This window comes from Leopardus geoffroyi, chromosome A1 (assembly GCF_018350155.1).
Source record: "Leopardus geoffroyi isolate Oge1 chromosome A1, O.geoffroyi_Oge1_pat1.0, whole genome shotgun sequence".
Lineage (NCBI taxonomy): Eukaryota > Metazoa > Chordata > Mammalia > Carnivora > Felidae > Leopardus > Leopardus geoffroyi.
This window is the reverse complement of record NC_059326.1, coordinates 136,296,110-136,320,641: the sequence shown is the minus strand read 5'-3', so window position 1 is coordinate 136,320,641 and position 24,532 is coordinate 136,296,110. Positions and strand designations below refer to the sequence as shown.

The following is a 24,532-nucleotide window of genomic DNA, read 5'->3' as shown; positions in this document are numbered from 1 at the left end:
GTGCACAAGTGAGCAAAGCTAAAGTTTCTATTTAGATATATAAAGCACAAAGTCACTGCATAACATAAAATATATAATAAATGCCAACAATGCACTATATCAATAGAAAATAAAGATGAGATACCGTAACTGTGAGAAAAGGCTAATTCATTAGAATATTACTAAAAACACTACAAACTTAAGAAATCCAGGAACAAAACATAAACAAAGCACAAGCATCGGTGTTATGAAGTATTTCAGATTAAAGATTACAGAATAATAAATACTTTAACCTAATATCCAGTCTTAACAAATCTTGACATTTGGCCAAATTTACTTCAGATTTGTGTTAAGGAAATAAAATATTTCAGAAATAGTTGAAACCTCCTGCCTGCCCCCCTTTCTCCTCCCTCCCGCCTCAAAGGTATCCATTGTCCTAAAGCTCCATGTATGATTCCCATGTACATTTTAAGACAAAGTAATAGATTTTTTTGATGGTTTTAACATTTACATACAAAGCAAATGACTATGCATTTATTCTATTATTTTTACTCCACTTATTTTTTTAGACTATTTATATTGATGCGTGCAACTCTAGTTCAACTCTAGTTCATTCATTTTAACAGCTACAAATGGTATTATTCATCTCCCAATAATGGTCATCTAGGTCGTTTGTTAACTTTTGCTAGGACAATGCTACAAAAATCTTTTTTGCTCATGTCTCCTCATTCAGACACCAGAATGTCTCAAAGTGTAGTCCTAAAAAAGCAACTACTGGGGCATCTGGGTGGCTCAGTTGGTTAAGTGTCGAACTTCGGCTCCGGTCATGATCTCACAGTTTGTGGGTTTGAGCCCCGCGTCAGGCTCTGTGCTAGCAGCTCAGAGCCTAGAGCCTGCTTCGGATTCTGTGTCTCCCTCCCTCTCTCTCTGTCCCTCCCCTGCTCATGCTCTGTCTCTCAAAAATAAATAAATGTAAAAAAATTTAAAAATTAAAAAAAAACAATTACACAGTGTCCTTTCTTTTGACAAACTCTTTTCCTTTAGTGAACAGCCTTTATTAAAACATAAAAGCATGCCCATAATTAAGAAAATAATCTGACCTTAAGGCACTTTCTGTGGGGGGAAAAAAAAATCTACATTCTGTGTTAAATTCTGTTTTAAATCATCTCAGGCTATCTAGCTGGCAAAGGCATTTGGAGCAAAAAAAAAATACCTTTCATTAATGAGAAGTTACCTGTGCAATATTTTGAGAAGACATAATTGCCTGATTATAGAATATACGGCCAAAGTGATCTCGATCTGGAAATATTTCTGCTTGCCAAGGTAAGTTTGCGCCTCCTGAATCAACTGAAGACAAGGGAAATAACAGAAATAAGTACGTCTGAATGAATGAAACATGCTGTACACAGGAAGACGTGTACCACTGACAGCAACAGTTCTTCATCACATTCACACAAAACTTGCCCTATCACCGTTCTAAACTATTCAACAGCATCTTTCTCCAGTCCCCCAACGCAGCCAAAAAATTCACTGTTTTCATCAAATCCATTAGGCACTCCTCCCTGTGCAAAATTCCACTTGAAATATTTAGGACATTCTCTCCTTTGAGGACCAGCTAAAGCCCCAGAAACACCGCAAATTTTTAACCAGTTCAGCTAAAAAAAAAAAAAAAAAAAAAAAAAAAAAAAGTATCTTTCTTTCTTTTAAACCAATGCAAAGCCACATGCAGAATTCATGTGACAGTTTGTCACACAGTGTCAAACTGGGACTCTCTGGGACTGTTTATACTGCAGGGCTGAGTGAGGGATAAGAAGGTCAGCTGAATTTGGCAGAGAGCTTGGTTACTTCATATCTGTGTGATTACCGGCATATCCTAGCCATTCTACGCTTCCTGTTCCTCACCTGTGAAATCAAAGTAACAACGGTAGCTCTCCCAGAAAGCTATTCCTGGGGTGACATGAAATAATGTATATAAAGCACTCACTTAGTTCAGCAAAGAGTGAGTGCAAATAGCAATGCTGTGAAAAGTTAGCTAGTCCTATGCCCACCACTCTTGCCTACAATCATCATGTCTTTTGTTGTTATTTAGTACATGACATCCTGTCTCTGGTGCATTTAAGCTTGCCCAAGATGGGGACAACATAATACTCTTTACTCCATTACCTACAGTGTTTGGCACAGCACCTGTAAACAGTAGGGCCTCATTTGCTGTTTTCTGTATGTGCAAAACAAAGTTCACACTGTGAGTCACCCAGGTAAGTGCACTTTTGCAGGGAAAAATATCTCTAGGTCAGTACCTGTTCAAACACTTGCAAAAATGAACAATATATATATGCTGGTATTTCACCAAACTAAACCATTATCCAGGCAGTGCCAATTTTAAACTGCCTTGCTTTTATGTTCCTTTTGAAATACCCTTAGATTTAAGTGTAATTTAATTTCAAACATAAATTTACTTTCATTAAAAATTAAATTTCTTAAATTGCATTTGCTGAAAATTATATACATACTCAAAGCATTTAAATTAGTACCTAACACTCAAGAGATCCATAAATATTAACTATTATTTTCTCACAGTTTGAACTCATTAAGGTTAAGACAAAAAGAAAATATATAGAAGAAAAAAAATCTACACCCATGTAGAGAAAAAAACTGGCATACATGAAAATACTGTCACAGGTTATTCCTCAGTGATGTTGTTATGGGTAGTTCTTGTTCACATTTTCTTCCTGAGTTTTCACCAAAGAGCATGCATTTCTTTTGTAATTATGGAAGAAACCAACAGTTTTTAAAAATACCCAATGATGGGGGGGTGTGGGTGGCTTAGTCAGTTAAGCCTGCCTTCGGCTCAGGTCATGATCTCCTGGCTTGGGGTTCAAGCCCCACATGGGACTCTGCTGTCAGTACAGAGACCTCTTCAAATCCTCTGTCCCACTCTCTCTCTGTCCCTCCCCCACACTCTGTCAAAAAAAAAAAAAAAAAAAAATGATGACATCATATATAACCTTGTAAACACTCTTGCATTTTACCACCTAAAAATAATTCATTTTACGACTCTTGTGACTTGCCCAAGTAGATGCAGGGGAGCCTGTTTTGCATTGCAATTTCTTGTGCCCGCAAATGCTTCTTCACAGTCACGGGATAGTAGGTCCCTCCTTTGATGGTGGCATCATTGGCAACAATTATACATTCTACTCTGAAAGACAGAAATTTCATCACAAAGATAATAAGAGAGACTTCTTCAAAGTTAAAAGGCCAAGTACATTTCATTGTAAGACACTCCAATGCAACCTTCAACTTCTAGTACATATCACCAATGACAGTCATTAGCAGATGATTTCATGATATGAAAGCAAGCTTTAATCAAAGTCCACATACTCATTTATATCATCACTTTTAACAAGTTTACAAACTCATACTTGACTTTTAAAGAGTCATCGGTCCTCTATTAGCAGTGAAAAACTAACAACCTCAGCCACATTTCATAATGGTTCTTTCAATGAAATGATCCTAGCGAAACAATAATAAAATATACACACAAAAAAAATCCAAGTCTCAAGGGTGAGAAATCTCTCATAATAAACCACCAAGTTTCCTTTTAGGATGGTAATTTGCAAAAATGAAAACTGATCAATCAAGAGAATTTATTTTTCTTATTTTCAAAAGTTCTTAAATATTACTACCACACGCTTTTCAAAAATCTAAAACAAGTTTAAAACACAATATCTATCTTGCTTAAAGAACAATAGATGCAAACTATAAAATGGCATATTGAGAGCACCTGGGTGGCTCAGTTAGCTGAGTGTCTGACTTTTGATTTCTGCTCAGGTCATGATCTCAGAGTTCGTGAATTGGAGCCCCATGCCAGGCTCTGCACTGACAGTGTGAAGCCTGCTTGGGAGTCTCTCTCTCTCCCTCCCTCTCTCAAAATAAAATTTAAAAACCACACTTGAAAAAAGTAAAAAATAAGATAAAATAGTGTATTGAAAACATATTAAAGTGCATCATCAGTGGTGCCCTTTCTCACCAGAACCACTTAGCTGAGTGCCACGCCCATAAGGAGGACACGAAGAGCAGAGTGGTGAGTGCAGACCACCTGTAAGGCAAACTGCTCAACCCTGCTGGGAAACCGGAAGGAAACCTGAGTGAACAACAGTGGGTTCTTTAAAAAAAATGTAACCTTGGGGCACCTGGGTGGCTCGGTCGGTTGAGTGTCCGACTTCGGCTCAGGTCTTGATCTCACAGTTCGTGAGTTCGAGCCCCGCGTCGGGCTCTGTGCTGACAGCTCAGAGCCTAGAGGCTGCTTCGGGTTCTGTGTCTCCCTCTCTCTCTGCCCCTCCCCCGTTCATGCTCTGTCTCTCTCTGTCTCAAAAATAAATAAACATTTAAAAAAATTAAAAAATAAAAATAAAAAATGTAATCTTGTTTATATTTCTGATTTTTTTTTTTAAGATTTTATTTTTAAGTAATCTCTACACCCAACATGGGCTTGAACTTACAACCCCAAATACAAGAGCTGTATACTCCACCAATTGAGCCAGCCAGGCACTCCTATTTATGATATGTTTTAAAACCTCACTTTATATTCTCTAGAATTCTAAAAAGTGAGTCACTGAATCCCTGTTGAAAATAAAGTAGAAAACAGCAACTGAACAGCGGCCTCAGGTAGCAACGGACTGCTCGCATTAGGGTACGTGGCCAGCAGTGCTCCCCACAAGATAAAAGGGTTCCTCTCCTTAGAGCATCTATTTTATTGATATAAAGCTTCTTTCCACATTACAGTTAGCATTTTAGAGTAGACTGCCAATTTTTCATGACTTTAGTAAACAAATTAGATTTCAAACGAAATTTATGCTCTGGCAGGTTGTTGAGGCTATCATCTCACACCTCCAGGGTGCACTGTTCTGCCCCGCCCTGGGGGTGGTGCCCTAAAAAAGCTTAAGAAGCTGTGATTCAGGAAAGGGGCCAGACTATGGAGTCAGACAAACTATGGTGAAATGTTGGCTCTGCCACTTGCTGAACATGTGACCCTGAACAAGAGACAGAGCCACTCTCACTTGTTTATTGAAAGGTCACAAGGGCACCTGGGTGGCTAAGTCATGTTGAGCATCCAACTCTGGATTTCGGCTCAGGTCATGATCTCAGCAACATGGAATCGAGCCCCACGTCATGCTCTGCACTGAACATGGAGCCTGCTTGGGATTCTCTCCCTCCCTCTGTCCCTTCCCAGCTCAAGTGTGTATGCTGTGCGTGCTCTTTCTCTTTCACAAACAAACCAACAAAAAAGGTCACAGACATGTTACGGAATAAAAAATAAAATTAGTCCACAAAAAGACTGCATTGTACATCTACTGGTTTTGTATACCCACAATCTATTATTTTGGCAACAGAGCTAAACTTTCTTTCAGACACTGCCTCTTACCTAATCCACGTGGTTCAAGTGACACTGGCCCCCAAAGCCTATCTTCAAAGGTATAGAAAAGAACCAGCTCCTCTATCCCAAGTCCACAATGTGGCTCAGCAAGGGGCGTGGGCCCCCATTTACTTTTACTCCTGAGTGACCTCAAGAAAGCTGATTTTCATATACCTCAGTTTTCTCACTTGTACGTGATAAAAAAAATTTTAAATAGGGATAACAGTAGTATCTATTTTATAAGGATAATACTCATACTTATTTCAGTGATTTAACATTCATTTAATACTTGGGTGGCTCAGTCAGTTAAGTGTCTGACTTTGGCTCAGGTCATGATCTCACAGTTAGTGAGTTCAAGACCCGAATTGGGCTCTGTGCTGACAGCTCAGAGCCTGGAGCCTGCTTCAGATTCTGTGTCTCCCTCTCTCTCTGACCCTCTCCTGCTTGTGCTCTCTTTCTCACTCAAGAATAAACATTAAAAAAATTTTTTTAGGGGCGCCTGGGTGGCTCGGTCGGTTAAGCGTCCGACTTCGGCTCAGGTCATGATCTCACGGTCCGTGAGTTCAAGCCCCGCGTCGGGCTCTGTGCTGACAGCTCAGAGCCTGGAGCCTGTTTCAGATTCTGTGTCTCCCTCTCTCTCTGCCCCTCCCCTGTTCATACTCTGTCTCTGTCTCAAAAATAAATAAACGTTAAAAAAAAATTTTTTTTAATAAAAAAATATTCATTTAATACTTAAAATATTCCCTGGCACATAGTGGACACTGGATAAATGTTAGCTATTGTTATTCTGGATTATCTAATTTAAGGAATTTAAGTGGGATTCTAAGAAGAGAGCTGGGTGACTGGACGCCTAACTCGAACCACAAGACAATAAGATAAACATTAAGTTCAAAAAAGTTTTCTTAAATAAATATCAGAAAAAAGGATCATTTGAACTTGAACATAAAACATAAGTACTTAAAAAAAAAGGGGGGGAGTGCTTGGACCCCAAGCCTAACCCCTTTGGGGCTCTCCTACCTCAGCTATTGACCTTACAGAACAGAAACTGGGATGTCTCTGGCTAGCCCTGTCTCTGGGTTTAGAAAGCTTGCCTGGGAATAAAACCAAAACACCCCTGTGACCTGATAACACCGTCTGAGCTCCGACATCCAGCTATGTTCACACTTATCAGCTAAGAGTCAATAAATTCTTTTTTTCTTAAACCAGTTTGGGCATCTAGCATGGGCCAGAGAAATAGTGGTGACAATATATACAACCACACTATTTACGTAAGAAAGGTGCGTGTAAATCACAATGAACTGCTACTTTACACCTAGTAAATGAGTGAACCTTTTCAGTCATAATATCTAACACTGGCACAGCTCTAGGGAAAAGGTAAGTCTTTCCTTGGCCAGCATGGTAAGTCTAGGGAAAAGGTAAGTCTTTCCTTGGCCAGACTCCCATGGAGAGGAGTCTCGTGGGGCAAAATGCATACGCTCAGTATGAAACCCTGCTGTTGATGTGCATAGAGAACGACTTGAAAGTTGGTGTCTGGGAGGATACTTCTGATTACATGGTTTAAAATGTGCAGTGGAATTAAACCAAGCTGTCTTCTGCTCCCTGTCTTTACCTACTTGAAATCACTGTAGAGTAAGGGGGATTCCACACCAAGCCCCCAAATAAAGAAAACAAAAAGAGAGCATCATACTGTAAGTGTGATACAACTTCATTATCTCATTCTGGAAATAACCACAAGAGATATAACTTGGCCTATAAAATAACCCCTGACATCCATTCATTTATTCAACAAATATTTTTTAAGTGTGTTCTATATGCCTTGTCCTTTTCTAGAAACTAAGGACATGGAGTGAACAAGAAAGGCAAAATTCCTGATGTCACAGAGCTCCCATTGTAGTGGAAAGGATCAGTTAGGGGAAGCAAAAACACACAACAAATCCGTTAGGTAATTTCTGATTATATGTGCTATGACACTGTAATAAAACAAGGTAATTCTACACACACCAATTCTTTCTGGGTTTCCAGTCCCAATGTGCGGGGGAGGGTTCACCCACATTCAACATCAAACAATTCTCGGACACTCTGCGGGGGTATTGCTGGTGTCTGAGAATTCAACTCAATTCTGACATGATCTGCTCGGAAACAGCATCATATTCCACAGGCTAAGGGTTAGGTCTACAAGACTGCTCTCCACCCCCCACTTCAGATGGCAATCATAAGCTTAGGCTGTGACCTGTGCTTCCTGACCAACCAGCTACAGACTATAGATTCCAACGACCTCCACCTTAGGTTCTTTTAACTTGCTAGAATGCTTAACACTTAAACACTTAAGTTCACCGTTTTATCAAAGACATGATAAAAGACACAAATTAACACTCAGTGAAGAGATGCACAGGGCAAGGTATGGGGAAAGGACGGGGAGCTTCCATGTCCTCTCTTAGGTGCACCACTCTGCCCTCATCTCCACATGCTCACTGACCAGGAAGCTCCCAGTCCTCTTGGGTTTTATGTAGGCTTTACTGCCTAGTCATGACTGAGTAATTCAGTGGCCATTAGCTGATTCGATCTCCAGCCCCTCTCCCTTCCCCAAAGGTGGGGGTTGGGGGAATAAGTACGGCAGAGAAGTTCCAACCGTCTAATCACACAGTTGGTTCTCTGAACAACTAGGCCCTGCCCTGGGGTGGGGTCCAAAAGCCACCTTCACTGACAGAACAAAGTTCACCATGACCACTCTCAGTACTTCCAAGGGTTTGGGGAGCTATGAGCCAGGAACTGTGGACAAAGACCAAATATATGAGAAGCAAATTTTGGTCATCTGAATGCCTAAATACATCTATCTACAAATCACACTATTATAGTAATACAATATTTATTATTATTAGTTACTATAGAACATATAATAAAACAAGGTAAAATATATAATAAAACAAAGTAATTGAGATGGGGCTATGTTACGGTATAATGGTGAAGGAATGCTAAAAATAACAGTAACAGCCCATAGTGACGTGTCACTTATGATGTACGAGGTACTCTTTCAAGGCTTTAGGTATGTGAGATATCCCACTTACAGATGAGGACACAGGTACAAAAAAGTTAAGCAACTGGCCCAATGTTACCAACCAACAAGTTAAAACCAGCATTTGAGTCTAGGCAGTCTGATTCTAGAATGCATGCTCCTAAGCACTGCTCCAGGGGAAATATGAATGGAGAGCAAAAGCCAGTCAAAGAATCAGGTGAAGAACACATGATTCAGAGAAAACGGCTTGAGTATAGGCCATATATATATATGTGTGTATATATATATATATATATATACACACACACACACACACATATATATGTATATATATATATACATATATTTAGCGTATTCATGAAACAGCAAGAGCAGGATGGCCACAGTGATAGAGGTACAAAGGTAAGGTGAGGAAAGCAGGCAGGGACTGTTTCTTACAGGACCTAATAAGCCATGTAAAATAAGTGAATTTGCCAGAGAAAAGGACTACAGCTGAATTATTCATCAGCCAGTTACTATTTCAGGCAAGGAATCCTTGATTCTAAGCTGGTTTATAAATAAAATTCCATACAACAAGTCTCCTCATTAAATTTCTTGGGGTCTACTTCAGAACGTATCACGGAGCCTAGATCAAGAGACGCAGCACTACTCAAAAATATTTAAGAAAGCAATAAAGGTATAAAAGTTTTTAGTGACCGTATGAATGGATTTGGCTCTGAAAAGCTCCAGGCTGAAGCTACCAATGACCTTGCTGCAGGGAACAGAGCTTCTACTCTCATCTCCACGAGTCTGTCTACTCTCAGGGGCAAAAGTACACTTGTATTATGCATCTCTTAAGGAATAGAGGTGTTTCTCTTCCCTTTCTTGTTTCTTTCTCTTGTTCCATGACAACCCTCTACAGTAGATGGTATGATTATTCCATTTTATAATGAATCATATTATCTTGGGGTGCCTGGGTGGCTCAGTTGATTGAGTATCCGACTTCTGCTCAGGTCATGATCTCGCGGTTCATGAGTTCAAGCCCCGTGTCGGGCTCCATGTTGACAGCTCGGAGCCTGCAGCCTGCTTCAGATTCTGTGTCTCCCTCTCTCTCTATCCCTTCCCCACTCACATTCTCACTGTGTCTCAAAAATAAATAAACATTAAAAAAAAATTTATAATGAATCATATTTTCCAGATGTGAAAACCAAGGCACTGAGTGGTCAAGCAATTTGCTAAAGGTCAAACAGCTACAAAATGTTAAAGCCAGGATTCTAATGGAGGCTGACAACTCCTGAACCCATACAACTTTTAAGTGTAATTCAATTTCCTTCCAAGCTGAAAACTTGGTAACGTGAGAACAAGTCACAAAGAAAGAAAACGAAAATGAAAAATATAAAAGCACAAATAATAAGATATTAATATATGCACAAGAAAGGTGAAAGAGCATGCTCTAATCTGCTGTCATTATGACTGGAGACATAATTAACAGTAACTATCCTGCTTAATTACATATTTCATGATTATGAATTTAGTTTAACTCTGCATGAAGTTTATCCTTTTATGAAAGGTTTATTTTTAAGCATCCCCTAAGACTACAAAAAGAAAGTGTCTCCACACTGGGTAAATATTAAGCAGACCATAACTGGCAAAGAGTGGAAGAGTTGTGGGGGTACAGGAAGGTGAAGCAACAATGGTGAATGTCTATGGCCGTACCTCCCCTGAAGGCACAAATTATGGGGAGAAGGTGGGAGAACACACACACGATAAACCAGCATCGGAGTCAAATGCAACTGTATCAGGCTCAGATTCCATCCACCTGAGGTCAAAGCTGGGCTTTGCCAGGGTCTTGATCTTGGGCCAGTTATGATCTTACCAAGCAGGCTTCCGTGCCTGCAGAACAGGGATGATGACAGTAATACCCATTCTCACATAGCTGTGGTGATCATTAGAACAACTGGGGCACCCGGGTGGCTCAGCCAGTTAAGTGTCCAACTCTTGATTTGGGCTCAGGTCATGATCTCACGCTTATAGAGCAGAGATAGAGCCCCGCACTGGGCTCCATGCTCGGTGTGGAGCCTGATTAGGATTCTCCCTCTCCCTCTGCAACTCCCCCACACGCATGTGTGCTCTAGCTCTCCCCCTCCCCCCAAAAATACATAAGTAAAATAAAACCACCAATCAGTGGGAAGTGTTTACTACAATGCCTGGCATGCTAACTTGAGATGGTAAATGTGAGACCATACATAAATATACGCAAGTAAATTTAAGTTCTAGCAATCTAGAATCCCCAAGTCTAGAGTGGTTCTCAAATATTAGCATTCCAGAATCTTGGAGGGCTTGTTAAAAAACAGATTGGCAGGCCTCACCCTCAAAATTTAATTTTTTTTTTTTCGACGTTTATTTATTTTTGGGACAGAGAGAGACAGAGCATGAACGGGGGAGGGGCAGAGAGAGAGGGAGACACAGAATCGGAAACAGGCTCCAGGCTCTGAGCCATCAGCCCAGAGCCCGACGCGGGGCTCGAACTCATGGACCGTGAGATCGTGACCTGGCTGAAGTTGGACGCTTAACCGACTGCGCCACCCAGGTGCCCCTTAATTTAATACTTCTTACGAAGACCTAGTAATCTACACTTCTGTCAAGTTCTCAGGTGATGCTGATGCTACCTGAAGAGCACAATTAGAGAATGACTCCTCTAAGACAGTGGTTTTCACCAGAGATGTCCAAGAGATCACCTACAGAGCCTTGGAAAACGATATGAGCGAAGCCCATGCCTGCAGATTCTGATTATGCAGGAAGATTTGGATTTGAGTCCCAGAATTTGTGCTGTTTTTTTTTTTTTTCCACCTTCAATCTTTGTCTCTAAATCTCCACAGATAAATCTAATACATGTCTGGGCAGGAAGCCTCAGCCCTACCTAATATAAATAGCACAAAACTTTCAAGTTCATATGCAAAGCAGTGAGAGCTGGAAGACTGTGCCCGTCAATCTTTTCCTGGCCCACATTATGGAGTGTAAGTAGAACACTCACCCTGATACTCTCCCAATGCCTGTAATAATGCCACCAGCAGGCACCTCCTCATTAGCATATAACTGGTAACCTGCAAACTGGGAAAATTCCAGAAATGGAGACCTGCAGGGAAGAAAGGATATTGCCTGAATTGAAGTTATTTTTTAAAAATGCATATTTAAAGTTATACGTGGAAAAGATTAACAAGCCAATGTTTCAAGCATGCATGTTGAACATATATAAAATCCACAAAAAAGAAAAATATTTAAACAAAATCTAGTGTGGGTAGTTTGAGGATTTACACAGTATAGCCATGAAATAGAACACTAAGTAGCTATTTTAAAGGATGTTGCACCAATGTGTTTATTAGTACAGAAAGAGAATAGCATGTAACACTTATATAAGCCCCTACCCTTTGCCCAGCTCTTTTTCAGGACCTTCAGAAACCTAACTCACTTGTACCTCAGAACTACTTCCTGAGGTGGATCCTATTATGATCCCCACTGACAGAGGAGGAAACTAAAAAAAAGAAATTGAATCACTTGTCTGAAGTCACACAACTAGTAAGTGGCAGAGCTGGGTTTTAATAAGCAATCTAACGCCAGGGACCAGGCTCCACACCACTGTAGCTATTACTCCACCTTTCACTTACTTAAATGTTCAAGATCTAGTTAAGTAGGGGAAAAAAGGGTATTATAAAACACCACATTTAGTATGATTCCATTTTTCTTATAAAAAAAAGTGTCTATTATACACATAAGAACAGTCTAGAAGGATGCACACTTGGTGTTAACAGTGTTTTTGTCTCCAGGTTGGGAATATGGGTGTATGTCATAAAAAAATACTTTCGGGGGCGCCTGGGTGGCCCAGTCGATTAAGCGTCCGACTCTTGGTTTCAGCTCAGGTCATGATCTCACGCTTCGTGAGTTGGAGCCCCACATTGGGCTCCATACTGACAGTGTGGAGCCTGCCTGGGATTCTCTCCCTCTCTCAACACCCCTCCCCTGCTTGCTCTCTCTGTCTCTCTCAAAAATAAATAAGTAAATAAACTTTAAAAATTAAAAAAAAAAAAAAAAAGAGGACTGAGTTTTTCAGTCAGTCAGGTGTCTGACTTCTACTCAGGTCATAATCTCACAGTTCGTGGGTTTGAGCCCCACGTCAGGCTCTGCACTGACAGTGTGGAGCCCGCCTGGGATTCTCTCTCCCTCTCTCACTGTGCTCCTCTTTCAAAATAAATAAAAATAAAACTTAAAAAAAAAAAAACTTTTGGAGTCCTCATTCCCTTCTCTCCACCTGCATTCCCTCCACTCCAATCCTTCAGGAAATCCCACTGGGTTAGCTCTATCTTGACAGGCCTAGAACGTGACATTCTCATCACCTCCAGTACTACTATCCTAAGTTCAAGTCACATCATGTCTCCTTTGAATCACTGCCACAGATGTCTAACTCATCTTGGTGCTTCCAGCCTTGCTGCCCACTTCTACTCCCCAAACAGCAGCTAGAATGACTCTTTTCAGATGTAAGTCACATATATCATAATAGTTTCATGTTCAAAATCCCAAGAGCCTCCTCATTCCTCTCTGGATAAAAGCCAAAACTCTTGGGGTGCCTGAGTGGCTCAGTCGGTTAAACCTCCGACTTTTGATTTTGGTTCAGAACATGATCTCATGGTTCATGAGTTCAAGCCCCACATCGTGTTCTGCGCTGACAGTGCAGAGCCTGCTTGGGATTCTCTCCCCACCCACCCCCCACCCCTCACTCTCTCAAAATAAAAATAAACTTAAAAAAAAAAAAAAGCCAAAACTCTTACACTAACCTCCAAGGTTTTATGGAATGGAACCCTACCTCCTACCACTCTCCCCTTCATGCCTTCTACCCCAAACACACTGGCATCTTCGGTTCTTGAACGTATCAGCATATCCTACACATTCCTACCTCAGGGCCTTTGCAATGGCTATTCCTTCTGTCTGTTAACACTCTTTCACTGTATTTCAGGGCTCTCTCTCTTCACTCCTTCAAATCTTTGCTCAGATGTCACTTTCTCAATGACGCCTACCCTAACCACCTTATTTAAAACTACAACTTGACCCTCCTCCCTTATTCCGGTCTTTCTTTTTCCCATGACATTTATCACCTTCTAACATACTGCAGAACTTACATTTGTCATTTACTTTCTACTTCCTCTTGCTACAATGTAAACTCCAGTTGGACAAGGATCTGTGTCGGTTTTGTTCACTCATGTATCACTAGCACCTATAACAGTGCCTGACACTTAGCCTCTCAATAAACATTTGTTGTTGAATCTTAGAGTAAGAATCAGAATTTTAAATCACTTATTTATAAAACTGTTTAAGAAAGTACCACAGATTAGAGAACACTTGAGTTAGCACTTGGGCTATACCAACCCTGGGTCTATAAGACTGTCCACTCTTTCTCTGGCTAAAAGTTTTCCTCTTGATACGTGGCGTTCTCGGGCTTTCTCACTGCCTCCTGCGATAAAAACATGATTAGATTAGATTGATAGCATATAAGGTCTCCCAGTAATTTAAGGCCAGAAAAACATAAAACAGCCCAAAATACAGCACTTTTAAAAGTTCAACGTATCTTTTCAGAAACAGCTAATTTTCAGATCTTCCATTCAACTCATGAGCTTTATTTTCTGAAGTAAATAAACTTGCATTTAAAAAAAAATATCAGTCGATTTCTGATTTCACAGCGTACCATACATTTTCTGAATTCACTGGTAATTGCTTAAAGAAATAATATAGCATCTTCTCTGCAACTCATGCATTGCCAATACTGCCTCAACTCCACATCTGTTCAATACCTACAACTACCTAGCGCTCTGCTACGTACTATGTGAAATTTGAAAAAGTCCTAGCTTCATTTGTCCCAGGCGAAAAGCACTGTTTTAGAAATGACCTCCATGATGAGTGCAGCAAGACTTACCTAAAGGTAGGTGACCCATAACTTTTTAAACTGTCTCCAAATGGGAGAGAGCTGCACACCTAACATGCCAACTAAGAAGTCCACTTCTGTTAGTATCTTCACTCAGAGACTGGCTTCTGTGTTTCCTCAAGTTGCTCCGGTCCAAGAAAACTACAGTAGTCAAAGAGCCCACGGAGGTAACCGGGTGAGGCTGCCTGAAGTGAACAGCACACCAACCCTCCCCGAGACTGACGGCTGCCAGGCTCGGTATCTCGTGAATATCGATAACCCACTCTCAGCAACCCAAGGCATCAGACCAGAAAGGGAAGGATCATACGGTACCTTAATACGTTTATTTTCACTGGTGCCCACGACTTTCATCTTAATCCGCTCTGGGGCTCATGAAGTGTTCAGCTATCTAAAAAAGCTATTTCTTTGGGAGCTTTTTAGGGGAGAAAACAAGCTCTTACCTACTTCATACAAGCTTCCAAGTATTACCTTGTTTTTCAAACCAGGCCTCTTTCCTCTATCCAAGGGAATTTTTTTTTTTCCTGAAGAGGCAGATGGCATATTTTTAAGATTAAATCTGCCTTAAAGTTACCAAGAAAATTGTATTACACGTTTAACCTTTTAAAATGAAAATAATTCTAGGAGGCAAAGATTTAGTTCCAAAATAGTGTAATGAAGTCAAACCGCTCTTCTCTTTCTCCCAACCACTCAGAGGACCTGACTTCCCCTACTAAGGTGGGTCTGTGTGTAGGAGAGCGCAGGAGAGGGGTTATCAAGGGCACAGGAAATTTCTGGGAGAGGCACGTTTACGATCTTGGTTGTAGTGCCGGTTTCACAAGGAATATACCTATGTCAAAACTCAAATTGTACATTTTAAATAATGCAGTTTATTGTATGCCAGTTATACCTTAATAATATTGTTTTGTTTTGTTTTGTTTTTTTTAATTTTTTTTTTTTTAAACGTTTATTTATTTTTGGGACAGAGAGAGACAGAGCATGAACGGGGGAGGGGCAGAGAGAGAGGGAGACACAGAATCGGTAACAGGCTCCAGGCTCTGAGCCATCAGCCCAGAGCCCGATGCGGGGCTCGAACTCACGGACCGCGAGATCGTGACCTGGCTGAAGTCAGACGCTTAACCGACTGCGCCACCCAGGCGCCCCAATAATATTGTTTAAAAATAAATATTACAAGAAAAATGCACCTGAGGCAATGAAAGGAAAGCCAGGTCTTGTGGTGAGGGTCTTTGGAGAGTCAGGTGACCTAAATACTCACTAAAGGACTAGCAGGGGAGAGGTGGCCAGAGAAGGCAGAATGACAAAGAAGTGATAAGAAACACACACATTTGTTTTCCAAGTACTTAAGATAAAACCATTCTTCGTTAATTCCGCCTAGAGTATGAATTGGCAATTTGGAACAGCTGGTGACTTCCAGTTTTATTAGGAAAAATCAGAAAGAGGGCTATCCTTGAAGCAGATTTTCAGATTACAGAGCTCTGCTCCTCTGGCATTTAAACTGACTTGGGATATGTGGATAGCCATAAAAACATGACACAGCATCTTAGTTTTCCAAGGATTATTCTCAAAGATTCTGCACTATCTCCATTTCCACAGACTTGGAGACTGAAAAGCCCTTCTCCTAGCTCGTTTACCATATTGCATTCATTCTAATACATACATTTTGTTCACACTTTTAACATCCCTGAAATCAGGAAGCATTCTACAGTTTACAGGATGTGGCTTTTTTTTTTTAATGTTTCTTATTTTGAAAGAGAGAGAGAGAGCACATGCACGTGCAAGTGAGGGAGGGGCAGAGAGAGAAGGAGAGACAGAATTCCAAGCAGGCTCCACACTTGGCTTGATCCTACAACTGAGATCATGACCTGAGGCGCAATCAAGAGTTGGGCCAACCAGGCACCCCTATAGCATCTTTTTTTTTTTTTAAGTTTATTTACTTTGAGAGAGAGAGAGGGAGAGAGCATGAGCACCACCAGGGGAGGGGCAGATAGAGAGGGAGAGAGAATTCCAAGCAGGTTTCATGCTGTCAGCACAGAGCCCAATGCGGGGCTCAAACTCACAAACCATGAGTTTGTGACCTGAGCTGAAATCAAGAGTCATATGCTTAACTGACTGAGCCACCCAGGCGCCCCAAGCATTTAATCAACACATCTGTCTGCCTCTGCCTGCACAGCACAAATGTCACTTCAACTGTGACATGCATTGTTAGAACTGTATGCATGGAGTTAACTTCCATTTTAAAAGTCTTCAAAAACCATCTTTAGGTCATTACAAGTCCCTTGTTTTAACCACCAAAACTATTTGTGCTTTTCCATATTGGTAAAGTAATTATCACACAGCATTATAAAGCTAAGCACTTCAGAATCTATCAAAATACTTACAGTGGCACCTGCGGGGCTCAGTATGTTAAGCATCCAGCTCTTGATTTCTGCTCAGGTCATGATCTCATGGTTTGTGAGTTCAAGCCCCATGTTTGTGCTATGAGCCCAGAACCTACTTGAGAGTCTCTCTCTCTCTCTCTCTCTCTCTCTCTCTCTCTCTCTCTCTCTCTCTGCCCTATCCTGCTCACATGTGCAAGCAGGCACACACACTCTCTCTCAAAATAAGTGAATTAAGCTTTAAAAAAAAAAACTTATTTTGGAAATAGCTTTTAGTTTCAACTCACAAAGCCTTCTAAAGTAAATTTTTGCATTGACCAATAATGGCACAGCAGAATTTGCTGTAATTGTTTATACATTAATAGTTTACATTCCCTATGATGCAATTTCTTCCAAGCAAAAGGATGTCTATTATGTCCACAATTTGAAAATAGAAAATAATAACAATTTGCCAAGTTCTTAGGAAATATCATTTATTTAATCAGCAATAAACCCACGTAGACATTATTTCCAAGTTATATAACAAAGCAGAAAATTCATAATTATGCAAAATTAGTATATAGGATGAATTTAACTAATGAACAGAAAAGGTTTCAGTTGCTTCAGGTAAAACAAAAATTTTAATGGATGCTGTGGCTGAAATAAACCTTTAAGCAGAAATACTTTGAAAATTAGTGAATCTGAGGGGCACCTGGGTGGCTCAGTCGTTTGAGCCTCTGACTTCGGCTCAGGTCATAATCTCCTGGTTTGTGGGTTCAAGCCCTGCATCTGGCTTTGTGCTGACAGCTCAAGCCCAGAGCCTGCTTCAGATTCTGTGTCTCCCTCTCTCTCTGCCCTTCCCTGCTCATGCTTTGTCTCTCTCAAAAATAAATAAACATAAAAAAACTTTTTTAATTGATTCATCTGAAATTTTACTTTTTCCCACATAATGGCAATGCTGTAAGAGCAAAAAAACTGACAACAGGAAAAAATGAAATGTCAGCACACCAACAAACAGTCTTGAAGAGTCAAAGCTTACTGCTACTGGTTTTTCCTAAAACCAATAACTATCAAGGAACATTTTCATTAGAAGCATAAAATGAAGAATAAATGAGTGTTTACCTAATCTTATTTTCTGTGCTCGTTCATGGAGCTGATTTACAAGTACTTTCATCTGTTCATAGTTTTCCTAAAACAGAAGCAAAGAAAGAAAGGGAGAGTAATATTAGAAAGCAATTATCTTTTTTTTTTTTAACCAAAGTAAGGGCTAATGTGAACATCATGTGTCACCGCATGTGGCCTCACACCTACCCATGTGGCCTCCATGTGGTCACTCCATCGGATGAAAAGGATGACTCCTGCCTCTCCACCTCTGCCCAAGCTCCCCTTCACTACCACCTTCCCTCTCCAGTCCATCAATCCTAATATTACCCCTCTTTAGAGATCAATTCGTGTTCCCTCTCATCTGTAACACCTCTCATTTCTGGTCACTCCTACTCATTTACCATCTTTCTTCCTTCAGCATTAACCAAACTTAATTCATTTCTATTTGTTTTCCTATTTTAAGGAATATAAGCCCTTAGAGAATTAAAATGCCATCTTCCTTTTTCTGTCCCATCAATCACTGCCCTAAGAAGTTTCCAACCAATGCAGAAATACTTGGGGGTACCTGGGTGGCTCAGTCGGTTGAGCATCTGACTCTTGATATCAGCTCAAGGCATGATCTCACAGTTCGTGGGTTCAAGCCCCACATCACCCTCTTCACTAACTTTGCAAAAGCTGCTTGGGATTTTTGGTCTTCCTCTCTCTCTCTCTCTGCCCCTTCCCTGCTTGAATGCTCACTCTATCTCAAAATAAATAAATAAGGGGCCCCTGGGTGGCTCAGTCGGTTAAGCGTCCAACTTCGGCTCAGGTCACAATCTCACAGTTTGAGTTCAAGCCCCGTGTCAGGCTCTGTGCTGACAGCTCAGAGCCTGGAGCCTGCTTCAGATTCTGTGTCTCCTTCTTGTTCTGCCCCTCTCCTACTCTTTCTCTCTGTCTCTCAAAAATAATAAAACATTAAAAAATTTTTTTAAATAAGTAAACATTAAAAAAAAGACTTGCTAACTGACAAATTACACTTAAAAACAGAGCCCAGGAAACACAACAGATCCTATTTTATATTTAAAAAGGAACAAGAGCCACCTGGGTGGCTCAGTCAATTAAGCGTCTGACTTCAGCTCAGGTCATGATCTCATGGGTTCCGAGTTCGAGTGCGGTGTTGGGCTCTGGGCTGACAGCTCAGAGCCTGGAGCCTGCTTCAGATTCTGTCTCCCTCTCTTTCTGCCCCTCCCCTACTCACACACAGACACTCTCTCTCTCTATCTCTCTCTCTCTAAGGTAAACACTAAAAAAAAATTTATAAATAAATAAAAAGGAACAAAACTCTAGGTTTGCACGTCTTTAGAAATTTTCTAGAGTAACATACAAGAAAATATAAACTGTGAGAGGCAGAAAAAGGGTACAGGGCCTAATTTTTCACCTTCTGTAAATTTTGTTTGATCAGTATATTACTTTAGACCAAGAATTAAGTAGCTAGTTTTTGTGAAAATTCAGAGTTTAACCCACTAATACATTTTGCTCCCCACGATGTCTTTAACATCTCTGATGATCTAATTCCTTTTACATGATGCAATACTAAGCAGCTTGCCAGCTGTTCAAAACTGGAAGAATTTACCGTGTTTACAACAGAGCTCTATTATTTATTTTCTACAGCTCTAAGAGCTCCCAAGGTGAAGGTTTCTGCTACATTCTCTTGCTCTGCAAAATGCAGAAAATAAAAAAGGGAGAAGCAGAAGATTGTTAGGGAAAGAACCTCTGCCCTGGATCAGGGAGGTCCCAACCTCAGAACCATCTCTGCCTGCTAGCCCTATGATGACTTCCCTGCGAGGTCTCCCAAGCCCTGTCCTACGGCAGACAACCTGTGGGAATAGAACTCCGTAACTCGCCTAGAACGTTGTTTCCCAACCTTGACAGACATTGGAATCACTAGGAAGTTTGAAAAATAAAAATAAAAACAAACCCTCAGAGATTCTGATGTCATTGGTTTCAAATGTGGCCTGGGCATTAAGCACCATAAAGGTTCCCCAAGCGATTTAAATATCCAACCAAAAACAGAGGAACGCTGGCCCACAGTCTCCATTTCTGAGTTACCCTCAAGGCAAATTGGAAACCTACCAAAAGGGGGGTTTGGTAATAGGCAAAGTGTTCTTTTATCACCAGAATTTTTTCAGATTACCATAGTATTTGCTGACATTAAGAGCATGAGGCAGTGGAAGCTGAGAACTTCGCTCTACTACAAAGCCTAGGTTAGAGATCCTTCTTATTCACAGTTAGCAAAGTCAGAAACTCCCAACTTCATGAATTGCCTCAGACAGAAACAAAGCTCTGCACTGGAGCGTGTCTGTTCAGCCCATCACCAAGAGATGGCATTAGAGCAACGTGTGTAATGCCACCTGACGTGTATGAGGAGACTGAGCAGCCTTTCAAAACCTAACATCCAACCTCGGTACTGACAGCTTCCTAGGCTGAGAACTACTGCTAGTAAGCAGGAGCTGCGTCCTGAACTCTTTTGTCGTCTGCGAGAGACGCAGCAGAGGGAATTTGTAAGGGGAAGATCTCCTTGTATGAACAAAACAGAGTGGTAAGGAAGCTCCGGGGGACGGAGTTGGTGGCCAACTCCTATCTGTAGCTAAAGGGCATCTTCTCTATGGACTCTCACCCGACCCTGCGCCGCAGCTCTGTGGCTCAGGGCTGGGTGCTACTCTGGTCTCAGGCCCTGGGCACCCGCTCTGTGCTGCTGAACACACAGGGTGAGGAAAAGATCTGATTACTATGTTGCTAAGTGGAAAGGAAACCAGATTGTTTTACTGCAACAAGTAAATATTTTTTGCTGGTTTTGTGCTTAAAGTCTAACTTGTCACTTCTATCTTTATTCTAAGGTTAAAAATCCACCTCATAAATGTCTAAGATACCTTTTTTTTTTTTTTTAAGTAAGCTCTATGCCCAACATAGGGCCAGAACTCATGACCCCGAGATCAAGAGTCACACGCTCTACTGACTGAGCCAGCCAGCAGCCACTTAGAAACCTTGATCTCAAGAATCCCCACGGATGGTGAAGCGCCTTCATGAGGCTAGGCAGCCTTCTCAAATGCTCCACTGTTTGGAATTTCACTTCCTCTCTCTGCCACTCTCAGCATGTGATTCTATGGTTATTCAACAAAAGATGTGCTCACTGTTGAGTTTAAGGAATTTCTGAAAAAGAACCTCATCCAAACTGTTAACCCTTGTGTCTCTTCACTTTCTAATAGTCAGGTTAAAAGATAATCTGAAAACTACACTGTAGGAAAGAAAAGAGAAGCCACATATATTGTTCAACATGTGACTCCAAGTTCAATAAAAGGAATTTGGTGCTAATGGAAAAAAAAAATCTGAATACCTACTGTCTCAGCAAGGTATGTGAAAAGCTAACACATTTACCTTGGAGTAAGTTTATATTGTTAGTTTAAAATTGATAGGATGAAGAAAAAAAAGTTTTTCCAGTGACATTATTTGCAGCTAATTCTCAAACAAGTCCATCCAGTCATTATGACATACTATCTTCTGCTCAGTCCTAACTTATTTAGCTCAACAGCACTAGAAAATGAATAGACAGGTTACAGTATGGCAAAGTGAAGGGGCAGGGATTTCTCTAACATGTTCAGCTCCTCTTTAATGGGGTTTGTCATTGTTGTTAATAAAAGAAATTTAGGGGCACCTGGGTGGCTCAGTCAGTGAAGTGTCCAACTTCAGCTTAGGTCATGATCTCATGGTTCGCGAGTTTGAGCCCCATGTCAGGCTCTGTGCTGACAGCTGGGAGCCTGAAGCCTGTTTCCGATTCTGTGTCTCCCTCTCTCTCTGCCCCTCCCCAACTCATGCTCTGTCTCTCTCTCTCTCTCTCAAAAATAAATCAACATAAAAATTAGAAATAGAAGAAACTTAACTTTGTTTCATGGAAATTTTCAAACATATACAAAAGCAAAAAAGATTAGTATAATAAATATAGCCAACGTCCTTCAACAATTATCCACAATGGCCCAAGCTTTTTTATTTTTGCCCCCACCCTGAATTATTTTGAAGAAAATACTAGACATAACACTTCCTCTGTAAGTATTTCCAAATCTCCAAAAGATGAGGACCATTACTGCATACCAATACTGTTAATAAAATCAAATATCCAATTAGTGAAGACACTTCCTCAGCTGTCAGAGGAAGTTTACAGTTTACAGTTTTTTACAGTTTATTTGAATAGGATTCTATGGAAGGTCTATATAGCCACAAGCGACTGATATTTCTTAAGTCTTTTCTGAAATTCTGAAATTTTCCGAAACTAAGTCTTTTCTAAGTTCGCCCATCTTTTTTTTTGCCTTGACATGTTCTCTTTGTCCCCTAGATTTTTCCCACAATGTTAAATGCGTCCTCCCAGTATCCTTCAACAAGTTCTTCTTTCCTTGCAGATCTAGAGGCTGATGGGATTTTGTTGTGCCGTAGTTTCTTATTTTTCCCCCAACTCATCAAGAATTAGCTGACCTCGGGGAGCCTGGGTGGTTCACTCGGTTGAGCATGCGACTCTTGGTTTGGGCTCAGGTCATGATCCCAGGGTTGTAGGATCAAGCCCCGAGTGGGGCTCCACTTGCCACTTAAGATTCTCCTTCTGCAGGGCATGTGGGTGGCTCAGCTGGTTGAGCGTCAGACTTTGGCTCAGGTCAGGATCTCACAGTTCATGAGTTTGAACTCTGTATTGGGTTCTGTGAGGACAGTTTAGAGCCTGGAGTCTGCTTTGGACTCTGTGTTTCCCTTTCTCTCTGTCCCTCCCCAACTTGCATTCTCCCTCTCTCTCTCAAAAATAAATATTTTTAAAAAAGAAAGAAAGAAAAAGATTCTCCCTCTTTCTCTAAATTTTTTTAAAGTGAAAAAAAAATAATAATTAGCTGATGCCCCTCCACCTGCATTCTACCTCCCAGTCTTCTGTCAACTTTGCAAACCACAGGCACCAAAGTTCAGAATTGATGAGTAGTTCCATACACACAGAGAAAACAAGTAATTCTCTACTAAAGTGGGCTGAAACCCAAGGTACAATTGCTATAGCCTATGACACTGCCCAATTTAGAACAAAGTCAATCAAACCTAAAGCTACTTATACAAGGGATCTTTATCCTAGCTAAGCCAGTCTTCCAATTAAGATATAAAGGAAATTGTCACCAATTGCCAAGGCTTTCTGAAGCATATGGCCATGAGAAGTGACAGCAGGCAGTTTGGATTCCTAGTCACTAGGAAAACTGGGCAGAGAGAAACCAGACTGTGTCCAGGGCTCCTAGGTGCCATCTCCCACCCAAGGCATGGCTTTATTTTTTGTTCCCCTCTTGTGGGTTTTTGTTTGCCTCAAAGTTTACTACTTGTAGCTGGTGGCCCCAGAAGACAAGGGTACACCGAAGTGAAATCTTTTAACATGCAACATAAGAACACATCCACTCTCTCTCTACTGTTTATCTGTGGCAGACACGTAGAGCTGCTTATCCATATCCATTCTTCCCATCCTTCTTAATGATGAAATCCCAATTTTATTCAAGGTAACAACATGCCTGGCTGGAAAAGTAAAACATCGTAGCCTCCTTTTGTAGACAGGTGTGGCCATGTGACTAGATTCTAACCAATGAAATAGAGGCAGAAGTTGTTAGGCATGACTTCTAGAAAGGCTTCTTAAAAAGAAAACAAACAGGTGAGGGTGTCCTTTCGCCTACTCTCCCTTCCTCCTCTTTGTCCCTGAACTCAGACATAATAGGTGGAGCTTATGTGGCAACCTCTACAGCATGAGACAGAATGTACTACTTATTCAAAATTCTTCTGTCCCTCTCATCCTTGCCAAGGTTCAGTGTGAGATTATCCTTCCCCACCCACAGTCTATGAGTCTGTCCCTTTTACTTGCTTTGACCAGTGGAATGTGGGCAAGGGTGACAGTGTACCAACTGCAGGCAAAGGCTCTAAAAGGGACAGTGTTTCCACACTCCTGTCTTGAGCCCCAGCCTTCCATTATGAGAGAAGCATCCCTTGGTAGCCACTGCCCCTTCGGTCTGAGTTTGGGAATAAAAAACAAATACAGCAGACCTGAATCTGGTGCACTGCCCAGAGAAGAACCACCACAACCAACCCTGATCCCAGAGCAAAAAATAAATATCTGTTCTTTTGGACACAGAGATCTTGGGATTGTTTGCTATACAGCATTACTGAAGCGAAAAGCTGGCTAAACAGATCCTGAGATGACATCACGGAGGGAAGGAAAAGTTGCGAGAGCTAATACTTCTTGAGGGCTTATTATGTCCCAGGCAATGTTACAGGCAGCCACTAATTGTCCTGATGGTTCTATAAGATATGCACAGTTATTAATGCTATTACACAATTGAGGTAACTGAGGTACAGAGAGGTTAAGTAACTAGTCCAAAATCACTCAGCCAACAAGTAGTAGAGCCAGGATTTAAGCCAAGGCTCACTAGTTCCAGAACCTTGCTCTTAAACCATTATGCCACACTGTCCCTGCCCACTCACAGGGCCACTGTTAACACTTTAGCTTATTTCCCTCCTGGTTTTTTTTTTTTCTCTCCATGGAAATATGTTATTTTTTAGTTTTTAACATACATGAAATACTAGACTAAGGCCTTTCCCGTCATACCACAACTACTTCCGTATTGTAATTACTAGTGCACAGACCGGACCAGAACATTAAAAATTTTACACAGAGAAAGAAGTTATAT

At 40.9% G+C, this 24,532-nt stretch overlaps 1 protein-coding gene across 2 annotated transcripts in view; it reads right to left on the bottom strand.

The window, feature by feature from the left end:
• MCCC2 (methylcrotonyl-CoA carboxylase subunit 2) overlaps positions 1-24,532 on the bottom strand; it is a 72,023-nt gene that overhangs the window by 45,381 nt on the left and 2,110 nt on the right. Inside the window, exons 2-6 of one of the 2 annotated variants that reach the window (XM_045446537.1) lie at positions 17,829-17,895; positions 13,803-13,887; positions 11,419-11,520; positions 3,048-3,175; positions 1,214-1,326 (exon numbers count right to left, since the gene is read on the bottom strand). In XM_045446537.1, coding sequence (XP_045302493.1) covers positions 1,214-1,326; positions 3,048-3,175; positions 11,419-11,520; positions 13,803-13,887; positions 17,829-17,895 — 495 coding nt within the window. The remainder of the gene's footprint in view (positions 1-1,213; positions 1,327-3,047; positions 3,176-11,418; positions 11,521-13,802; positions 13,888-17,828; positions 17,896-24,532) is intronic. The other variant, XM_045446547.1, reaches the window with a different exon arrangement.